The following is a 17,441-nucleotide window of genomic DNA, read 5'->3' as shown; positions in this document are numbered from 1 at the left end:
ACATAACCATCTTTGATTAACGAGCTAGTCAAGTAGAGGCATACTAGTGACACTTTGTTTGTTTATGTATTCACACAAGTATTATGTTTCCGGTTAATACAATTCTAGCATGAATAATAAACATTTATCATGATATATGGAAATATAAATAACAACTTTATTATTGCCTCTAGGGCATATTTCCTTCAGCACTTCCCTCCCTTGGCACGCCTGCGCCTAGAGGCAGCGATTCGCGGCCGACGCCGGTGGCGCTGTGGAGTTCCCCGTCGCTGCCTTCGGCTGCTCCTGTTGATTCTTCGAGGGGTGAGGCCGGTGGGCCTACTCCGAGCAAAGTCACTCGGGAGGAGATCAGTGCTTTTGGAGGGATTCCGGATCCGGTCTCTGCGGGGCGACGGATGAGTTGCTGTCTCCAGGACTATCCGGAGGTTGATGACATACAGCAGTGGTGCGCTATGAGGGCGGCCAAGCTTCGTGACATTGAGGTCACTACTGGTATGTCGGTCAACACCTCTAATTCTATTCTGCATTTTTCTAAGGATGAGATCATTAATAATGCAAACCAATTAGGAGTTTCATTAGGTAGCAATGATAATGAAATTTCAAACTCAGTTAATGATATCCTGGATTTGGAATCGGAACGCGCTCTAGAAATGATTCGTAACTTAGCAGCGGTTAAACCCATGAATGATTCCGATCTTGATGCGTTGGGGGTCAGGTTGCTCGATAATTTCTGTGCGGATCTTGCACCACCTCTTCCTGAGTCTGACGAAGAGGATGACACTTTTGAGGCTGTCGTGGTTAGGTCCACCGAGCCCGGTTGTGAGGACCGACAGGAGGATCAGAACAAACGTAAACGCAAGTGGAAGTGGAAGATTTACCCGGCTTCGGCGGTGCGTAGGAGTGCTAGGATCCATACTACTAAAAAATTTCATGACGAATTATGAAAGGAATCTTTTGGAATAGCAGAGGTCTGAGAGACTTGGCTAAAAGAAGGTTCCTTGCTTTATCGGAGACTGGTAGAGATAATTTTTCGCCCCAGTTTCTCGGTACTTTATCGGGCGGTATCGATTTTGATTGGCACTACCTGCCTCCGACAGGAAGGTCGGGTGGGATATTACTAGGAGTTAGGTGTGTGATTGGCTCGAAGTCCGAAGTGTGGTGATGGGTGATTTCGCTGTTAAGTTTCGGGTGAGGTCGAAGGCCGATGGGTTTAATTGGGCTCAAGTGGCGGTGTATGCTGCCGCGCAGCCCGAACTCAAACTAGAGTTCTTGGCAGATCTTGTTCGGATTTGTGGCTCTGAACAGCTACCAATCCTGGTTGGGGTGATTTCAACATTATTAGAAGGCGAGAGGAAAAGAACAATGATAATTTCGACGGGAGATGGTCGTTCATGTTTAATACCATTATTGAAAGTTTGGATCTGACAGAGATAGAGCTTTCGGGGAGAAAATTTACCTGGGTTAATGCTTTGCCAAATCCGACGTTTGAAAAGTTGGATCGAGTCCTAGCGAGTGTCGATTGGGAACAAAAATTTCCTTTCGTAACGGTCCAGGCCCTCTTGCGTGGGATTTCAGACCACACACCTTTATTTGTGGACTCGGGTGAGGCTACCCACATGGGGAATAAAAACTCATTCTCGTTCGAACTGGCCTGGTTTGAACGAGAAGGCTTCTTGGATCTGGTAGCCAGGGAATGGGCTAAGGATGCAGGAGGTAGGATGGCGATTGAGCAATGGCAGAATAAGATACACTTGAGAAGTTTCTTGCGTGGGTGGGCTAAGCATCTTAGTGGGATTTATAAGGTTGAAAAGGAAAGGCTCCTTACACTTATTCAGTCCTTAGATTTAAAAGCCGAATCCACAATTCTGCCGGCCTCGGAGCTTCATGCTAAGCTCGAGGCGGAGATGAGATTGAAATAGCTTCTCCGTGAAGAAGAATTGAAGTGGGCGCTGCGGGTAAGGTTCGCAAAGTTGTCCAGGGGGCTGCGAACAGTCAATTCTTTCACATGATCGCTAATGGCAACCATAGAAAGAAGAGGATCTTTCAGCTTGAACAAGATGAAGGAACGATTTTAGGACAGGAGAACCTAAAATTATACATAACTGAATACTACAAGCAGTTGTTTGGGCCTCCAGAGGATAATTGTGTTTCCCTGGATGAGTCTAGAACTGAGGATGTTCCTCAACTTGCTGCTGATGAGAATGATATTCTAACGGCCCCTTTTTCCGAGAAAGAGGTGTTTGAGGCCATTTCACAGATGAAAAACAATAAGGCTCCAGGGCCGGATGGGTTTCCGGCGGAGTTCTATAAAAAATGCTGGCACATTATTAAGGGGGATTTGTTACCGATGTTCCATGATTTATTCTCGGGACAGCTTCAGTTATTTCACTTGAATTTTCGAACGATAACTCTGCTTCCTAAGAAAACAGAGGTTGTTAGAATTGAGCAGTTCAGGCCCATCTGTCTTCTTAATGTTAGTTTCAAAATTTTCACCAAGGTTGGGACTAATAGGCTCACGCAGATTGCCCATTCTATGGTGCAGCATTCCCAAACTGCTTTCATGTTTGACAGAAACATCCTGGAAGGGGTTGTGGTCCTGCATGAAACGCTCCACGAAATTCACACGAAAAAACTAGATGGAGTTGTTTTCAAGGTGGATTTCGAGAAAGCGTACGATAAAGTCAAATGGACTTTCCTTCAACAGGCCTTACGTATGAAAGGTTTTGATGAAGCCTAGCGACGCCAGGTAGAATCTTTCACGCAAAAAGGGAGTGTTGGAATTAAAGTGAATGACGACATAGGTCATTATTTCCAGACACATAAGGGCCTGAGACAAGGTGATCTGATGTCTCCTATTTTGTTTAACATCGTCGTTGATATGTTGGCAATTCTAATAGGAAGGGCTAAGGAGGCTGGTCAGGTGGGTAGCTTGGTGCCTCATCTAGTTGATGGAGGTGTGTCTATCCTACAGTACGCTGATGATACGATCATCTTTATGGAGCATGACTTGGCAAAAGCGAGAAATATGAAGCTGGTGTTATGCTTATTTGAAGAATTGACCGGGTTAAAGATTAACTTTCATAAAAGCGAGTTGTTCTGATTTGGAAGAGCCAATGAGGAACAAGAGGCTTATAGGCAATTGTTTGGGTGCGAACTGGGGACTTTACCTTTTACGTATTTAGGTATACCCATTCACCATCGTAAGCTGACAAACAGAGAATGGAAGTGTATCGAGGATCGATTTGAGAAGAAACTGAGCTGCTGGAAGGGCAAGCTCATGTCATACGGAGGCCGATTAATTCTTATTAATTCGGTGCTCACGAGTATGCCTACGTTCCTCTTGTCTTTCTTCGAAGTCCCAGTTGGAGTTAGGAAAAAGGCTGGACTTCTATCGATCACGATTCTTCTGGCAGGGCGATGAACTAAAAAGAAAATACAGACTCGCCAAATGGGATATTATTTGTCGACCAAAAGACCAAGGCGGTCTTGGCATTGAGAATCTTGAGGTCAAGAACAAATGTCTTCTCAGCAAGTGGCTGTATAAGTTATCTGTTGAGACTGATGCCACATGGGCGCAGATTCTCCGTAGTAAGTATCTTCAGTCCAAAACTTTGTCCCAGGTGACAGTGAGACCGATGGACTCGCCTTTTTGGAATGGGCTCATGAGAGTCAAATCAGCCTTTTTCAATAGGACAAAGTTTATAGTCGGTAATGGCACAACCACGCAATTCTGGGAAGATACTTGGCTAGGAGAGACGCCACTCGCGCTTCAGTACCCGTCCCTTTATAGTATTGTTCAACGACGTGATGCTTATGTTGCAACAATACTGCAGTCCATCCCCCTTAATATTCAGTTTAGGAGGACGCTTGCCGGCAATCGGTGGGAAGCGTGGATTCATTTAGTGAGTAGACTGATGGAGGTTCAGTTATCTCAACAGCCCGATCAGTTGCGCTGGAAACTTATTAGGTCTGGAGAGTTCTCGGTTAAATCGATGTATCTCGATGTTATCAACTCTAGCGCCATTCCTAGTTCCAAATTTGTATGGACAGTCAAAGTTCCTTTGAAAATTAAAGTGTTTATGTGGTTTGTACATAAACAGGTCATTTTAACTAAGGATAACTTGGCAAAGCGTAACTGGACAGGACCTACTAGGTGTAGTTTTTGTGATCGGGATGAAACTATCAAACACCTTTTTCTTGATTGCCCGTCGGCCAAAGTATTATGGCGGACGGTGCACATAGCCTTGAACATTACTCCTCCGAATTCTGTCAGCATGTTATTTGGAACGTGGCTTAATGGGATAGAGTCCGAAATAGCGAGACACATTCGTGTAGGAGTATGTGCTTTATTGTGGGCAGTATGGAACTGCAGAAATGATTTGGTTTTTAACACGACAACAAATATTCATTTTTTGCAGGTTATCTTCCGAGTCACTGCGTTGATCCGTATGTGGTCGCTACTCACTCCAACGGAGGCCAGGGAGCGTTTGGTTATTGGATCTATCCGGTGGGAGATGGTAGCACGGGATATCTTCAACCGATTTGGATGGCGGTCATGTAATAGGATAGACAATTAGTTTTCCTATCTTTCTTATGCCAGCCGGTTGTGGCCTTTTTTGGCTAGTGTGTTGTTGGCTCTTTGGCTCTTTGTGAGCTTGATGTTATTTTTGTTTCAGATTTTAAGACCTTGTTGAACCTATTTGATTATTTATAAAATTCGCCGTATGCATCGTTCTGATGCAGAGGCCGGGGAGTCCCCCTTTTCGAAAAATCGTGCTTCCATGTTCTACAATGGCAAGGCTACTTGTGTATTTGATCCATCGGAAGTAAATTATCTCAAAGAAAGATGATAACCTCAACCAAAAATTAACACATGCATATGTGACAATGTTGGTCATGGATATCTATTTTTTTCATCCCTTATTAACTGGTTGACTCAGTTTATAAAGAAAGAAGTTACCCAATGCAGGGGAGTCTTTTTTGTGATTCTCGTATCTGGCTTTGGTTTACATGTAATGAATTGCTTACAGAGCGGATGTTACATTGGCTAGATCTATATCAACCTTTGCGAGACAACATTACGATTTAATCACAACTCAAGAGCATCTAGAACACGAAGTAAATATCTTGAAAAGAAATTCGTTCCTGAATCATATGTTTACACGCCTTACTAGTGTGTAAGATAGATGAACACCAGAGATAGACTGAACTTCTATCTATTCATCAGTCGAGTGTGTAGTGTGTACATGTATACAGAGGACAAACGCACGCAGGTGTGGCCACTACTCACCTTCATGGCTAACTCCGCTGGATAAGCACATGCAATCATGCAGCGTGGTATAGGTCTGTCAGTTACAGAGAGAGAGAGACCCTCGCAAAAAAAAAGTTACAGAGAGAGAGCGCGCGTGCGAGAATATCACGTGGGTGCTGCCGGTCTTCTAGCTAGGTGTATTCCAAGATAGTGAACTACAATGGAATGATTCTACACTTCTTGGAATAGTACATTCCCGTGTTCTAACGTGGAGTGGAGCGGAATATTCACACCTGCACACTAAGCTAGCACCGAAGTGTCACACCCACACAGATGCATGCTGCAGAATTAGATCATATAAATGGACGTGCCAAATTTGACGTACGTATGTGGCTTCGCAGCCGTGGGTACGTACAACACACAACACACGCAGTTAGAGCAGCGATTAAGACCTGTAGTTGGTCAATCATGTGTATTTTGTGCGATGGACAGTAGACAATGTATTACGAGTAGTAGGTCGTAATCATGTGTTGGACAATGGACGGCGCATGCTGGGTCGCACGTAAGAACAAAGGACCATGTACTTCCTCTGTACCTAAATACTTGTCGTGTTGGGGTAAACCAGGACAAGTTGCCCCAGCGACAAGTATTGTGGTACAGATGGAGTAATAACTAACGGCCTTTAAAATCCAAAGGCAGCAGTTTTATTTATTTAGTTCTTCTCCACACTGTAATTCGGTACCTGGCAAAGCTCAGCAGATGCGCAGCCGCCGGACACCTGTAAAATATGTAGCTCACACGGTCATAGATATATAGAACGCACGCCGTCGACCACCGGTGCAGGTAGGCTGATGAGCCCGGATCGATCAATCGGCAGCTAGTATGCAGATGCAGGCCGGCTACAAAAATGTGCGTCGATCAGCAGATGACGCACGCGTGGGGGTGCTCCTCGGTGTGGACGACGTAGCAGTAGCACGGCTGCGGGTGGTGAGGCGGCGGGTACCAGTGCGCCGGGTAGCACGGCTGGCACACTGGGATGGGCGTGCACGCGCCCTTCGTGTTGTCGACCTTCTTGTCCCCGCCGCCCTCATTGTTCTTCTTCCCCTCCTCCTTGGCCGGGCCGACGGAGACCATCCGCACCGAGCAGAAGCGCTTGCGCAGCTTGTGGACGACGTCGACGGGGTCGACCGTCCCCACGACCGTCATCTGGCCGTCCTTCATGTCCATGACGATCTGGTCGATACCTGGGGAAGGAAACCACGGTTGTCGTCGTCAGAAGCGCCAAACCGAGGTATGGTACTTGATGAGTGAGTGGCCTCAGTGCATGCATGTTGTCGACGAAGCAGAACAAGCTAGCAATATACAATTCCGGACGGATTCCGAGAAAGAGAAGGGGGGTAAGTAAGTCACCACAGAGAGTGGAGACGGTCTTGATCGCCTTCTGCTTCTTCCCGTCGCAGTGCAGTTCCAGCTTCACCACGATCTTCTGCAGCCGTCAGACAAACCAATCGATCAAACTAACTACTGGTACATCAGGGAGCTAGCCGCGGTTAAAATCACAAGAGAAATCAAGAAATGCCACTTCGATCGGCTATGGTAAGCAATGACCTTCATGGCGGCCATCGATCCTCCACGAATTTGGAAGAGGGTGCGATAGGATGAAGCGCGCGCGCGCGGTGTCTTCTCTCCCGGCGACGATGGAGCTGTATATATGGGTGGGAGTAGCCAGTGACAGACCCTGGCGGGTTTATAGGCAGAGACCGTGGCACGTAGTACTGTTCCGTGTGTTGTTGGGAGCTGGGACACTGGGACACTGGGACTAGGGCGTGTGTAAGCGCTATTGGAGAGTGGAGACCTAGGGGCGTACGTACGGTGGCGCCGGGGAATGGCTACGGCGATCGACCTGCCGGAGTCTTGGTGCGGGTCCGGCCGGGGTGGCTCGATCGCGACTCGGCGAGTAGTATCTTGACAGACCGGGCTTGTGAGCTAAGCTGTCAATGCTGTCGCTCGCTCGTTTGCAAGTAGTTACGTCCCTTGTCCGGCCTGATGCAATGTATTGCAGCAGCTAGCGACGGCTTGCGGCCTCAAATGGTTAATCGGTGCGGACCAGCCACCCATCACCTACCATGCATGCCAGGAGAAACGAGAGGTTGGACGCCTTAGCGGTAGCTCGAAGCAAGTTGGGCCGCCTGAAGTTTGCTTCGTCCCGGGCACCGGCGGTCACAACACTACGAGCACTCGTGTCGATCAATGTATACGAGGTGGAGCCTAGCCGCATGTCCGTCGCACATAAAGACCATCCAAACCGCTATAATCCTCACCCTCCGCATTACGTCTGTCGTCTGCGGTGACAGCCCACCGCTGGCTTCCGTTGGAAGAAAAACATAACATAGAATGTATCGAGGGACAACCCTGCAGATTTGCAATTCGGGTGGGGAAATGAATAAGAGTTGCTTGCAGTTCTTAAACAACGTGTTAATTAGGGATGTGTAGCTCGCGATTCGACGGGTGATGGTATCTTTGCTGTGGCCGGACACATGCAATGAACCTTGCTTTATCACACAGAGAAACACATGCTCTAGTCCATGGACTACTCATTGCGGATCAGCTGTGTTTTTTTCTTTAATTATTGGAAGAGAGGCTGTCCTCTCCGGTTTTCATGTAAAGAAACCATCTGGTCTTTTACAAACTGCAAACTATTTACGACTAAAGTTCTAAACAAAAGCGCGACCAGCTTACGTAGCAGAGATTCGAAAATCCTATCAGAGCAAACCTGATCATGCAAGATCACCAAAAGGACCCAAGCCCATTGGCTAGACCACAACTAACAAAGTGACCAAACCAATATCCAAGTTCAGATCAAACCAACCACCAGAGGAACGAAAACAGGAGAAAAAAAAACTTCAGCTTTCCAGGAAACTTCACCAAAGGGTATGCAAGCAAGAAGTCTTCAGTGTCTTGATTCATCATCTTCAGTCATCGGCAATTCGCAACAACCCTGGTCTCCATCCCTGGGAACACGTCACTTGACATCCGCTCGATTAGCTTTGCCCCTAGCATCAGTAGTTTTTGGCTGGCCTACTTTATCTGCAATATAGATCAACTCATTATCCAGGAACACATCATCTTGGCCAGAGTCATACGATCAGATATAATTTCTCTCTCAAAAAAATATTATTTCTGCATTTCCACATTACCCAAAACATCGGAGTAATAACACAACCGCCTATCAGATATAATTTCTGCATTTCCACCTACCAAAGCAATCAAACAGACTAGCAGGGGTAGATTGCAAATCAAAAGTACATTTTAAAAGACTCCAGACAAGTCTAGCAGATGAACACTAGAAAATTAAATGATCAATACTCTCATCATCTCCACACACATTTTGCCACCTTTCCATCCTCTTAGAAGCAGATTATCTTTAGTCATGGTGAATTTCTTGACCATATGCCACAAAAACACTTGATTTTTTAGGGAATTTTGATTTTCCACAGGATTTTTTTGCTGGAAACCACAAACATATTTAATTGGAAATTTATGCAAAGAGCTAACAGTGAATTTTCTGTCATCAGTGAGCATCCATTTAATTTTATCTTTTCCTCCCATCATTCTAACCTCCTCGCATCTCAATTTCAAACTATTCCAGAACTCCAAAGCTTCTCCAGGTTAGTTCTTCTAAAAGTGAATCCCTCCCAGCCCTTATTAATGGCCTCAACCATAGTTATATTATGATCAAAACTCAAACTGTACAGTCTGTGGTAGGATTGTTTGAGAGGTTTATCTCCCACCCAGAATATGGTATTCTCCCCATTCCCAGTCACTTTTGTACATTGTTGATAAAAAATATCTTTTACTGTCAAAAGACTAGTCCAAAAGTGAGAATCTCCCACTTCGGTCCTTTTCTCGACAAATGGTGGATTTTATTGGCTCAAAATAAAATATCAAGAAGATACTAACACAATGAGCAAACACCTGACCTTTAGATTGCTAGGATGCACACAATCAACACGAACTCACACATATGCAAAAAACAGGCGAGCAAACTATGCGTGGGTGAGGAAAAAGGAAAAAAGCCCCAAATCGGTCATATCTGCAATCGGCAAAACTACGACAATTACCATATCCGCCTCAACCATCTCATGACATCACATGGGCGACACTCAAGCGCCGTCGTCACCTGATCGAACCACAAGGGTAGTATATAGGTTTTCACGGTGAAGAATCAATCCAAACAATGCCTTCAATAAGGGAACGACGTAAGAAAAACATCGCCATCGGCAGGTATGACCACTCGGGTTTGACCTAGGCTTTCGCCCCAGAGCTCGAGATTGGGTGCTCAAGTTGCACCATCATCGAAGTCGCCCATGTGTGTTGCACCACTTTTCCACGATCCCGACAGGTACATGCGATGCGAGCGCCACCACTGCACAACCATCCCTCCGCGTCAATCCATCATTTATATTTGTATCTCATCGCTGAAGTCAACCACCAGGTCAGGAGAGATGAACCCTCCTGAAGACCTTTCTATGACCACCACAGTTGTGGAGTCGTAGGAAGTCGTTGCAGTACAATTTGAAGTCACCACCATCCGGCCGATCGGATCTGGATCACCACCACGAAGCTGTGGACCGTAGCACCTCCGGCCGGCCAACGCATGTGTGTAAGGCCAACACCTTGACGTCGCGGTCCACATCCAGCAAAGAGACAGATGCACACCGGCCCCCGATGCCACATCCAATCGGATTTGGCTGGAGACCGGCCCGCACACAGAGGTCCCCACGCATAACCATCTAGCCCTCCACGACTCCACATCCGCGCAGCCGCACCCACCCATCAGCTCCAATTAGCAGCCGCTCTATGCCTCTGTCGACAACAGCCGTCGTGCCGCCGTCGATCAGATCGGACGTGCGCCCCCCCCCCCCCCCGGGAGCCTTTGCCCCCACGGCACCCGACCGCCACGAGATGAAGGTGATCCCCCATCACTGCGATCGGACGCCCGGACTTAGCCCAGCGGCTTCCTTAGGCGGCGATGGAGGGGAGGAAGGGAGGAGCGACGGGTACCTGCGGCAAGGGTTTATGTGCCTCCCGAGTCACCCTCACGGGAAACGACACAGTGGATGTTCCCTCGTGGAACACTACATCCCACTTTGGGCCTAATGCCAGAAATACATTTCTCTTTAAAATACTTGCTCAGGAAACCTCTTGCCACAACCCTCACCCAGTTTCCATTTTTCAGAACCATTTAGCTAGTAGAACTTTATTCATAAGATCTAAATTTGAGATACCCAAGCCCCCTGTTGTTTGGGTTAACAACAAAGTTTCCAGTTCAACTGATATCTTTTCTTGTCTTCATTATCCAGCCACACAATCCTAACCCTATAAAAATCAACTTTCTTTCTTACCCCAGTAGGGATTGGGTAGAAAGACACTATAAAGATAGAGATGTTAGTTAAGCAGGCATGAACAAGAGTGATCTTGCCAACAATATTAAGCATTTTGCCTTGCCAGCACACATGTCTTTCTCTATTTTTTCTATCATCCCATCCGGTGTTTATTGTTAATTCTCACATTAGAGAGAAGCATTCCCAGATACTTTAGGGGAACTGATCGTGACTCACAAGTAAGTATTTCCAAGTATAGATAAACTTTTCTAGTAGTTTCTTGTAAAAAAAAAGATTTTCTAGTAGTTTCTCCAAAGAGGAAAATCTCACTTTTGTGAAAGTTGATAGTCAAACCCAATATTTATTCAAAAGCACATAAAATAAATTCAAATTTCTAGCACTATCCTTATAATCTTGTAATACGAATATAGTATCATCAGTATATTGCAGCATATTCATCCCTTTTCGAAATAATCATCTAACATCCCCCTTACCCAAGCTATGGCTTCCTGGGGGGCCAAATATGCATCATAATGAGACGTTCCAATTCCCATTGTGGGCGCCCAAGGACACTAAAAACATCGGGCCTGTGCAGACAGTGAGCAAGTTCGGAAACTCAATGTAGAGAGGAGATCCGTCCATCCAAGGAGAAGAGGGTCTCCTCTTCATTGCCTATGGAAACTGAAAGCCCTAGTTGAATCTCATGCTTGACCTTGTGAATCGACTTCTAAAATTGGGACAAGAAACCGATTCCCAATATTAGCACTATTAACACAGAATCGTACTTTTTATTTGTGACTCAGGCTGTTCGACTTTGAACTTAAAATCTGCCTTCTTTTTTAAAAAAAACTGCCTTCTGACTACATCAGATTAATGGGCATGGCAGCAAAAAAAAAGATTAATGCGCATGGGCCAGCTGGGCCGGGCTCGTTGTTCTGAGCATACTGGGCCGGTTGGAGGACCAAAAGCTGCCGCTACCATCTTGTCTAAAAAAAACAAAAAAACTGCCTCTCCCCTCCACCTCCGGCGAAATTCTCTCCAAAAAAGAGAAAACCTCCGGCGAAATCCTCATGGCAGCGCCGACGTCCTCCGCCTCCGCCTGCTCCGGCGAGCGGTGGCCCCCGCTGGAGTCCAGCCCTGAAGTATTCAACCAGGTTAGCGTCCGCCGCTGCCTGCTGCTCCTATCATCCATCGCTACTGTGACCATCTATCTGACGGAACTCCTCGCCGCGGCGGGCGCAGTTCATGTGGTCGCTGGGTGTCCCGCGGGGCGAGGCCGAGTTCCACGACGTGTACGGTCTAGACGCCGACGCGCTGGCCATGGTGCCCCAGCCCGTGCTCGCCGTCGTCTTCTGCTTCCCCGATCCGCCCGAGGTACATACACCACACGCTTCAGTTTATGTGTGAAAATGTGTGCAGGCAGTCTATTTTGTTTTGATATATCCTAGATTAGTACTTTCAGCGATTCAGTACTTATTCCGTTAGCCCGATGCAGGATCCAGCTGCTCCTCCAGAACAAGTCTCAGCTACTGAAGACAAGGTGGGCAATTTCTGTTTCTTGTACTCCCTCCGTTCCTAAATATAAGTCTTTGTATAGATTTCACTATGAACCACATACGGATGTATATAGATGCATTTTAGAGTGTAGATTCACTCAATTCGCTCCGTATGTAGTCCATAGTAGAATCTCTACAAAGACTTATATTTAGGAACCGAGGGAGTAGATCGCATGACTATATCAGTATGAGTTGCAGTTGTAGCTGATCTGTCCACCGTAACAGGCCCCTTATGGTCTTACATCAGGTGGCACATTTAACATCAACATATTCCTTCTGCAACAGGAAAGTTTGGATGAGGTGTATTTCATAAAACAGATTGACTCATTAGGAAATGCTTGCGGAACTATCGCTTTACTCCATGCTGTTGGAAATGCATGTTCGGAAATCAGTCTAGGTAAGTAAGCTCTGTGCTTTTGTGCTTCTGTTGTGTGTGATACCATTCTGTCTGTTGCACAAGTAATTAAGGGGGCATTGATTCCATGTAGGTTAGTAGAATTTGCGGTATGTAAATTATGTAAAATGATTCCATTCTGTTTCGTGCTTATGCCTCTGTTTTTGTTAAACGAACTTATGTTGTCTTTTGTAGTGGAGAATTCAGGCTTGGACCTGTTTTTCAAATCAACAGCCAGCATGGACCCGTATGAGGTTCTTATCTCTTGATTTAAACCATTCATCCTTACCTTGATCACTCTCAAACGGTTTTCTGTTATCCTTTTTTTCTTATGCCATACATTTAGCGTGCCAGAGTGTTGGAGAAGGACGATGACATGGCAAGAGCTCACTCACTGGCTGCCAGTGCTGGTGACACAGAGGTACTGATTACTATTTTTGGCTTATGTGAACTGGGATTCTGTCTCAGAGACCTAAATGATCATTACAGCAGCCAATAGACTGATGTGTGGGGAATGAATAAATAACCATGGAACTTGAAATTGTTGTTTTAGCTCATATTGTGAAGTGTCTTCATAATGTTTCTTTCAGTTCAAATGCAAAGGCAAAACTTTGTTCTAGTAACCAGTGTGGTTTTTTTTTAAAAGGCAGTATGAGCACTAATTAGTATCTAACAGACTACCACAGGACGTCTTTCAGATTGATTTATAATCTCTTATTACAGTTATCTCTTTTTTGGTAGTGAAAATACATAAGAAAAAAATGCAAGCCTATAAATATTTGTTAAAATGTCTTCTCCTATTTTCGTTGAAAACGTTTAACTTTCATACATGGCCCTCGTTTGCCAGATTGGTGACATTGTAGAAGAGCACTATGTTTGTTTCACAGCTCTGAATAGTAAGTCTTTTTGCTGGTCTTGATGTAATACTCAATTTTGATTGTTTTTCATACGATAGTAATGAGTGGCATATATCTGTAGGGACACTTTACGAGCTTGATGGAATGAAGGGTGGACCAATAAAGCATGGTCCCTCATCTCCTGAAAGTTTACTGCAGGTATTGTCAAAAGGGCCAGTGTTATATTTGCTTGTACCGGCTTGGAACTGTAAAGGCCTAGAATAAATAGAGAGCAAACATCTGAATAGTGGCCATTTTTACAAGAATAAGCTACCAACATGTAGGATGAGTGATGGTGGTGGCCGTACAAACTTGTCAATTTGTTTGATGACTTGTACATTCTAGTCTTCTAGACACAGTTGTTCTGTATCCCCCTACATGACCTCCAGAGCCTATAGGGCCTTAAATAGAACAGGTACGAACTACGAAGTTACACTAGCAGATTCAGTTACTGGTGTGAAAGGAGTCGTGCTTTTCATGGCATTAGTCTTGACGTTTTGGTTACTGACCTGTTACTTATTTGGCACTCAATGACTCAAATGAATATCTAACTATCAGCACTAATTGCTCATGGCCTGTGAATAATTGATGCTGGCAGATTTGAAGTGAAAGTTCACCTGAAAAATCATTCGTGTAGCGTTGCTGCACTGCAGTTTAACATACGCGCTAACAACACGGGATATAAGCTAGTTTCACGGGTGCTATACAGTGTTATGTTTTGTTGACATGGCGCATTTTTTACAATCAGAGTATATGCCAGTGCCGTTGCCGCTGCCTTATTTTTCTTTTTATTCCAGGAGCTCCAGGCCCCCAGTCTCATTAGAATGAAATTGATAACACGGTATCCAGTCTGAGACCACTTATTCAATCACACCCACAACCCGCTGCGGAACCACAGAAGAAACACATCTACCAAAAGAAAGCAAAGTAGCAAACAGTTCCTCTAGTGTAGCACACCACCCAGCCTGGAGATGCAGCTCCCACCAAAACAGCCTACAAGAAGACTAGAAAGAGATCATAACAGTAGCAGCAAAGCGCCTTGGCTTGATAACAGTAGCAGCAAAGGACAGCCGACATCTCTACAAGTCGCACAATTTTAGCTATACCTTTTATTAGCGGTTATCTAACTGCCCATTGGCATCTGCAAATATATCTCCCCTGCTTACAGTACAATAATCGACGTTCTTTGTGTTGTACCAGGATGCCGTGAATGTCATCAAGACGATGATGCAGAGGATTCCCGATTCGGTAAACTTCAATGTGATGGTGCTATCGAGGAAACTCAAGTAAAGAGGTGCCATTTCTTTGGTCGATTGTTTCCGGGTTACGGCGGAAGGGGTGAAGGCTATCTGTTTCAGCAAACAGCAGCCGCTGTCCACCCTTGCGTAAGAACTTCTGTCTGGTACTGCCTGTGTGCTTGTCTAGATTATCTCGTGCATTCGGCGTGCACGGAACCTCTTAATTGGTAACGTGAATACTGCTTATATTCCTGTGATATGTATGGGTCGATCACATTATCACAAGAGGACGATCCTCTCGTCTTAGACCACTGTGGTATAGGTTAATGAATTACACATAGGCCATATGGCCCCGTTTTGCAGCCACTTGTGCACCTTCACTAGAATATAAGAGCATCAACATCCGGGCGTCCCAAACCCGCCTCATATGCCCGGGCTGACCGGCACCCCTCATATCCAGCCAAATATGAAGCGCATATGGGGTGCTTGGGCGCGTCCGCCACGTCGGGCCCGGCCCATGCTGACCCATTCGACCTCACATATATTCCTCCCCATCCACTCGATGGACCAAACCCTAATCACTTCACACTCCACTGCCCTCCCCTCCTTCCGCTACCCAAGCTCACCTCCAGCGATTTTCGGCAGTCTCCGGCATGGCGGGTAGCGGATCTGACCCTGACCAGTCCGGATCCGTGGACTGGGGTGTCATCCCGTGCGGGTTGGAGGAGGCAATGGTGGTCCGCATTGCACTCCGCCGCTCTCGAGAGGACATCGCCCGACCGACGGCAGGTTCTGTCTGGCACGATTCCATAGCGTCGGCTGAACGGGCGCTCGTGCCCTCGGTGGTTCGATCATCGTGGTCCCGGCGGCCAGAAAATCACTCCTTCCCCATCATCGGTCGGGCGGACTATGAGTCACACCCGGACCGGTGTGCCAGCCGTGGGAAGGAGAGGATAAGGGCCGCCGAGGCCCGTATTGCGGCCGAAATGGCGGCTGCTGCGGCGGTGCGGGCGGCCGCCATGGAGGAAGCCATCCGCGCCCGCATTGTGAAGAAACGACAGCAGAAGAACACACACGCCCTCACCCGAGGAGTAGAACCGGGTGGTCTGTGCCATGGCCGGACTACCACCGTTGTTGCTGTTAGTTTGTGTAAGCGTCTCTACCCTCATACAACGGGCCGCGTGATGTTTATATTGATTGGGAGAGACCCATCTCTCATAGGTTACAACCAAAGAGATATTACATGAGGTTTTACAGGAGGGATAAGAGAGAATAACAAGAAAAGGATCCTACTCCTATAACAACCCTTGGCGCACAAGGCAGCCCCTAGGCGTGACAGAATTACATGTTTAACACCTTCCCTTAATCATAACATAACTAAGTTAAGATTACGCTTGAACTCTTCAAACTGTCTTGTAGGCAAAGCTTTTGTAGACCCATCTGCAACTTGATCCTTGGAGTGAACAAAGCGAATTTTCAATTCTTTGTTTGCAACTCTTTCTCGAACAAAATGATAGTCAATTTCAATATGTTTTGTTCTTGCATGGAAAACAGGATTAGCAGATAAATATGTGGCACCAAGATTACCACACCATAGACAAGAGGGTTGTGCATAACCTATTCCAAGTTCTCTAAGCATGGATTTGACCCAAATGATTTCTGATGTTGCATTTGCTAAAGCCTTGTATTCCGCCTCAGTACTTGACCGTGAGACTGTGGCCTGTTTTCTTGCACACCATGAGATGAGGTTAGGTCCAAAGAAAACAGCAAAACCACCTGGTGAGCCACTAGTAGAAAAAGGGCCTATTGTCCCGGTTCGTAAGGCCCATTTGTCCCGGTTGTTGAACCGGGACTAAAGGGTCGTTACTAAAGCCCTAGGCCTTTAGTCCCGGTTGTTAGGGTCGTTACTAAAGCCCTAGGCCTTTAGTCCCGGTTCTTACACGAACCGGGACAGATGGGTCTCCACGTGGCCGGTGCGGCGAGCCCAGGCAGGAGGGCCTTTGGTCCCAGTTGGTGGCACCAACCGGGTCCAATAGGCGTCCATGCGTCAGCAGCTGGCAGGAGTTGAGGTTTTTTTTTGAAAGGGGGTGGGTTTAGGGGGTAATTTAGGGTGTGTTAGCTAGCTAATAGAGAGAAGTGTTCTCTCTTATCTCCGTGCTTGGTTTACCAACGCTACTGCTATGCCTTAACATGGCTTAGATTAAAGTGAAGGCAACATGTGGTGCATGTCGAAAGTAATACTAATCCTAACTTGATCAAGTTTGGATTAGTACTACTTTCGACATGCACCACATGCATGTTGCCTTCATTTCAATCCAATCCATGCATGTTCATTTCACCCACTGATATATAATAACTCTTCATGCTCGCATCATGCATCATCATAATAATAAGTCCTACTAATCGTCATCATACAACTTCTACTCGCTATTAATAACAAGTCATACGATCATCATCCTCATAGTCATCGAACCAACCCTACTTAATTGTTCTTAGCACATGATCATCAGTATTAGGTAGGACCTAAATACCATCTTTAAGGTAAAATAGCATAAAACAATATAGACCCCGACTCTCCATTATGGAGAATGGAGATCATCCTGTCTCCAATTCTTGCGCTTCGCTTCCTTTTGCTTCCAAGAACCTCCTTACGACTCTCCATACATTTTTTTCCATTCCTTCATTTTCATGTCTCCACTTCTTTTAGAAACCCGGTATGGAC

The 17,441-nt window shown here is 46.1% G+C and overlaps 2 protein-coding genes across 2 annotated transcripts; one reads left to right on the top strand and one right to left on the bottom strand.

Annotated features, from left to right (window-relative positions):
* Window positions 1–5,958: 5,958 nt before the first annotated feature.
* Window positions 5,959–6,994, bottom strand: LOC123050510 (heavy metal-associated isoprenylated plant protein 39-like). Its single transcript, XM_044473293.1, has 3 exons — window positions 6,860–6,994; window positions 6,662–6,737; window positions 5,959–6,495 (listed from the first exon to the last, which is right to left on the bottom strand). Exons 1-3 carry the CDS (start codon window positions 6,872–6,874, stop codon window positions 6,170–6,172), a joined length of 417 nt encoding a protein of 138 aa, XP_044329228.1. The 5' UTR covers window positions 6,875–6,994; the 3' UTR covers window positions 5,959–6,169.
* A 4,628-nt stretch (window positions 6,995–11,622) lies between these two features.
* Window positions 11,623–15,004, top strand: LOC123050509 (ubiquitin carboxyl-terminal hydrolase 3). The gene is made up of 9 exons (XM_044473292.1): window positions 11,623–11,789; window positions 11,878–12,009; window positions 12,131–12,175; window positions 12,477–12,588; window positions 12,781–12,839; window positions 12,932–13,006; window positions 13,433–13,481; window positions 13,564–13,640; window positions 14,682–15,004. Exons 1-9 carry the CDS (start codon window positions 11,706–11,708, stop codon window positions 14,769–14,771), a joined length of 723 nt encoding a protein of 240 aa, XP_044329227.1. The 5' UTR covers window positions 11,623–11,705; the 3' UTR covers window positions 14,772–15,004.
* The last annotated feature ends 2,437 nt before the right edge of the window (window positions 15,005–17,441 follow it).

The sequence above is a fragment of the Triticum aestivum genome, chromosome 2D, assembly GCF_018294505.1.
Source record: "Triticum aestivum cultivar Chinese Spring chromosome 2D, IWGSC CS RefSeq v2.1, whole genome shotgun sequence".
Classification (NCBI taxonomy): domain Eukaryota; kingdom Viridiplantae; phylum Streptophyta; class Magnoliopsida; order Poales; family Poaceae; genus Triticum; species Triticum aestivum.
Note: the sequence above shows the minus strand (reverse complement) of the source record. Positions and strands in the feature narration are given on the sequence as shown.